This window comes from Lolium rigidum, chromosome 7 (genome assembly GCF_022539505.1).
Source record: "Lolium rigidum isolate FL_2022 chromosome 7, APGP_CSIRO_Lrig_0.1, whole genome shotgun sequence".
NCBI classification, from domain to species: Eukaryota; Viridiplantae; Streptophyta; class Magnoliopsida; order Poales; family Poaceae; genus Lolium; species Lolium rigidum.
In genome coordinates, this window is record NC_061514.1 from 71,161,238 (window position 1) to 71,166,037 (window position 4,800).

Below are 4,800 nucleotides of genomic sequence, written 5' to 3' on the forward strand. Positions count from 1 at the left end.
GATTGTTAAACGAGTCGAGTCGAGCTAACTCGAATGTTGACCTAGCTTTAGCGAGTCGAGCCGAGCTGGCTCGGCTCGGCTCGAATTCCAGCCCTAGCTGGGATGCATGGGTAGCCAATAACTTCTCTCTCTTTTTTTACATGGCCAATAGCTTTTCTCCATGTTGCATTTGTAAACAGGAAATTTTGTTTTGAGGTTGATGTTGATATCGTTATGGACGTAGGCCTGCCTGTTCTACGGTCTCTGGAAAATATATCCCGTTCAAAAAATCATGAATGTGAGTCACTTTCAAATACTCCATCCTTAAAAAGGTGTGGACATACATCTGATTTTTTTTAAAAAAAACTCTGCCTCATCTTTTTCGGACGGAGAGAGTATCAGTTTTCCAGGTTTGGCACCAACACGAACGCGAAGTTCGCGGTAGCTAGTTAATAAGTTTAACCAGAAGTGTATTTTTAGAATGCATGCTATCTAGCTAGCGTGCACTATTTCTTCCAGTTTCCTTGCATTTCAATGTGTATAGTTTTCCACCCGTCGGTAAAGAACTTGATGAAATATCGCAGTACAAATCTAAAAGCACTAAATCAACGGTAGAAACATGCACGCTTGTCGCTTGGTAGCATTGCATGCTAGAAAAACCACTCTATAAGCTTAACTAGCTGTAAATATCTCAGCGTAGCAAATTTGAACTTCTTTTTCTAAGATCACATATAAAATATCGGTAACTTGAGTGAAAGGGATCGAGTGCCCAATCCTATATTCCTGTATTTTGCTCGGAAGTAGAGCAGAACGTATGAAACCCATCCCAATCAAGGTTCCACGACGAGATTACGACCGCAAGTCGACCCAAAGTGCGGCCCGGCAAATCAATGGCAGACAGAGGAGGTGGATCCTCGGCCTTGCCGCCTCTCATCATCGGTGGCCTATATAACGTACACGTACATCACCCTGGTTTTGTCCTCAGTTCACCTTCACCCGAACAGAACACACCTGCAAACGAGAGGCGCGCCCCCACCAAAGCAACATGGAGTACGCCGGAGAAGTCGATGACTTCGATCTGGACATCATCCGCCAGCACTTGCTCGGCGCCGTCGGTAGTTTCTCGGGGTCGTCGGCTAGCCATCAGCATCAGGGTCCATTCTGCGACGACAACACCTTCCCCGTGCTGCCACCACCTTCTGCGGCGGAACCGGCAGCGTACCAGCCCATGTCGTTCTTCCCGCAGCAGCAGATGCAGGGCTACGTAGACCTGCCACGGGAGTACGTGAACTCCTCTGCGCCAGGGGCCGAGACGGCGGTGTTCCGACCGCCGGAACCGCTAGCACAGGCGCCGGTGATGATGATACAGTTCGGCGGCGAGCCATCTCCTGTTGCGGTGAGGGTGCCGGCGCTAACCATCTCCGTGCCTGCAGGCCCGGGCTCGTTCGGGTGGCCTGCCGCGCCAGCGGTGCCACCGGCCGCGGCGGAGGACTTCCGCAAGTACCGTGGCGTGCGGCAGCGTCCGTGGGGCAAATACGCCGCCGAGATCCGCGACCCGAAACGCCGGGGATCCCGCGTCTGGCTCGGCACCTACGACACCTCCAAGGAGGCCGCGCGCGCTTACGACCGCGCAGCCTTCCGGATGCGCGGCGCGAAAGCCATTCTCAACTTCCCCAACGACGTCGGCACGCGTGGCGCCGAGCTGTGGGCACCGCCGCCTCCAGCTACCACCTCACAGACTGCCGGCAGCGCGACGAACAAACGTAAGAGATTGCAGGAGGAGGAGGAGGAGCTTGATGTGGAGGTGATAGAAGTGGTAATAAACAAGGCCGTCAAGACCGAGGAGCCGTCGCCGTCGTCGGCCCAGGTGTCGCTGGACACACCCTCGTCCATGTCGACGTGGACAGCATCTTCGACGGTGACTTCCGCGGCTACGACGCCGGAGGGAGGGTTTCCTCCGACGCCATCGAGCTCCGGCTGGGACCAGTACTGGGAGGCCTTGCTCGGAGGCATGCCGCTGCTGTCGCCCCTGTCGCCGCACCCGACGTTGGGGTTCCCGCAGCTCACCGTTAGTTAAGAGACAGTTTACTGCGGTTCAGGTGGGGTTAACCAATAAGCAGCATGTTTCAGCTGGGACACACTTCTTTGGAGCTCTATGATCAAGGTAGGATACACTTCTTTGTAGCTGGGACATGCATGGAGATCGATCGATCGATGATTGTAAAGAATTAATAAGCAAAAGATGTGATGTATAGTTTGATATGTACGTTGATGTAAATGTAAACTAATTAAAGTTAAACTTGTTTAGCGATATTGTATGGATGGAACTTAAACTCACTTGGCAGGTATCTTACTTACTCCCGTCTACGAATACAAGGCCACGTCGTTTTCATGTCATACTTTGACAAATAATTTAATCAATCAAATATAAGTTATGTGTCAACTTAAAATATACGGTTGAAAAATTATTTGAAATGTGCATCGGAATGATATAGTTTTTAATATAGTTTTTAATGACATGCAACTCATATTTGGTTGACCCAATTATTAGTCAAAATTGGCCTCAAAAATAAAATAGCAATGTATTTTTGGACGAATGGAGTATTAATCTACTCAATCGTGAGCAACTCCGAGCAGATCTTCAGATTGGTAAAGTCACCCTACATGTATTCCTTGCCTGCCGGTAAAAGAATATTGCCAGTCAAATCCTGAAATAAATATGTGCAAAAGTCTAGGATTTAAACAAGGTTAATCCTACCACACGGAACCTAACCAAACGAGCATATCTCAATTCACAACTAGTGATCAGATTACATTGGTCACTATATCGTTTGATATTTGATCCATCTAACGTAGGGACAACAATACTATCCAAGGATCCACGTATCCACAATATCCGACCCATTGGACATGGATATCGATGGCATTTCCTATCCAAGGACTTCACATGGAGGATACCCGCAAACTTGTCGGTTGGGCTCGGGTTGACATTTTTCTCTATGGATACCGAATGGATGCTTGTCTGATAGGTGGGACCCACATGTTTGTTGCTCAGACTATATCAAATGTTGTAATCCCACTTCTCCAAAACTCAATTGCGTACAAATCACCTAATTGTCTTATGTGAGAACAAGATTATGAGTGAAAATTGTGCACTCTTTTTCTTAAGTATCTGCATAATTAGTAATATGATTTTGCATTTTACCGTGCTCGCACACACCTTTTCTACTTTTTTTTACTAGGATCCTGGAAATCAAGAGGTTGATGGAGAGATCAATTAAAGATGTTAGTTTTTGGCATAAATATGATTATTGGATGCAACAAATACCTTCGAAACATTTACCCAAGCACTTGTGGGTCAAGCCAAAGGCTAAATTTGCGAAGAGATGGTAACGGAGGCTTTAGCGACCAACCTACGGTACGCTCAACCTCACTTGTACCAGATGATCGTACCTTATGTCGGTGGCTTCGTCTCATCAAACCAATTGCGCGATCGGATACATTTTCTCATGCAACCCATGTAGTGTCTTGTCCAATGTTCTGTATCTCATAAAGTTTTCATGCAACTCATGTATTCTGTTGTTTTGGTATGCTTGCTTAGATAAGTTTTGTTCATATTTATGGGAGGGATACATGATGACGCGTGAAGCACACGTCCGTTGGGAACCCCAAGAGGAAGGTGTGATGCGTACAACAGCAAGTTTTCCCTCAGTAAGAAACCAAGGTTATCGAACCAGTAGGAGATGAAGGCCACGTGAAAGTTGTTGGTGAAGGAGTGTAGTGCGGCGCAACACCATGGATTCCGGCGCCAACGTGGAACCTGCACAACACACTACTTTGCCCCAACTTAACAGTGAGGTTGTCAATCTCACCGGCTTGCTGAAAACAAAGAATTAAACGTATGGTGTGGAGAATGATGTTTGCTTGCAGAAAACAAAGAGAACAATGATTGCAGTAGGTTGTATTTCAGATGTAAAAGAATGGACCGGGGTCCACAGTTCACTAGTGGTGTCTCTCCAATAAGATAAATAACATGTTGGGTGAACAAATTACAGTTGGGCAATTGACAAATAGAGAGGGCATAACAATGCACATACATATCATGATGACTACTATGAGATTTACTTAGGGCATTACGACAAAGAACATAGACCGCCATCCGACATGCATCTATGCCTAAAAAGTCCACCTTCGGGTTAGCATCCGCACCCCTTCCAGTATTAAGTTGCAAACAACAGGACAATTGCATTAAGTACGTGCGTAATGTAAACAATACAAATATCCTTAGACAAAGCACCGATATTTTATCCCTAGTGGCAACGACACATCCACAACCTTAGAACTTTACGTCACACGTCCCGCGATTCAATGAAGGCATGAACCCACTATCTAGCATAAATACCCTCTCTTGGAGTTACAAGTATCAACTTGGCCAGAGCCTCTACTAGCAACGGAGAGCATGCAAGATCATAAACAACACATATATGATAGATCGATAATCAACAAGACATAGTATTTCATATTCATCGGATCCCAACAAACACAACATGTAGCATTACAATAAGATGATCTTGATCATGATAGGCAGCTCACAAGATCTAAACATGATGGCACAATAGGAGAAGACAACCATCTAGCTACTGCTATGGACCCATAGTCCAAGGATGAACTACTCACGCATCAATCCGGAGGCGGGCATGGTGATGTAGAGCCCTCCGGTGATGATTCCCCTCTCGGCAGGGTGCCGGAGGTGATCTTCAGAACCCCGAGATGGGGTTGATGGCGGCGGCGTCTCATGAACTTTTCTCGTATTTGGCTCTC

General features: G+C 46.8%; 1 protein-coding gene across 1 annotated transcript; it reads left to right on the forward strand.

Annotated features, from left to right (window-relative positions):
• Positions 1-1,024: 1,024 nt before the first annotated feature.
• On the forward strand, positions 1,025-2,056 carry LOC124670044 (ethylene-responsive transcription factor 6-like). The gene has a single exon (XM_047206562.1). The coding sequence runs from the start codon at positions 1,025-1,027 to the stop codon at positions 2,054-2,056; it is 1,032 nt and encodes a 343-aa protein (XP_047062518.1).
• The last annotated feature ends 2,744 nt before the right edge of the window (positions 2,057-4,800 follow it).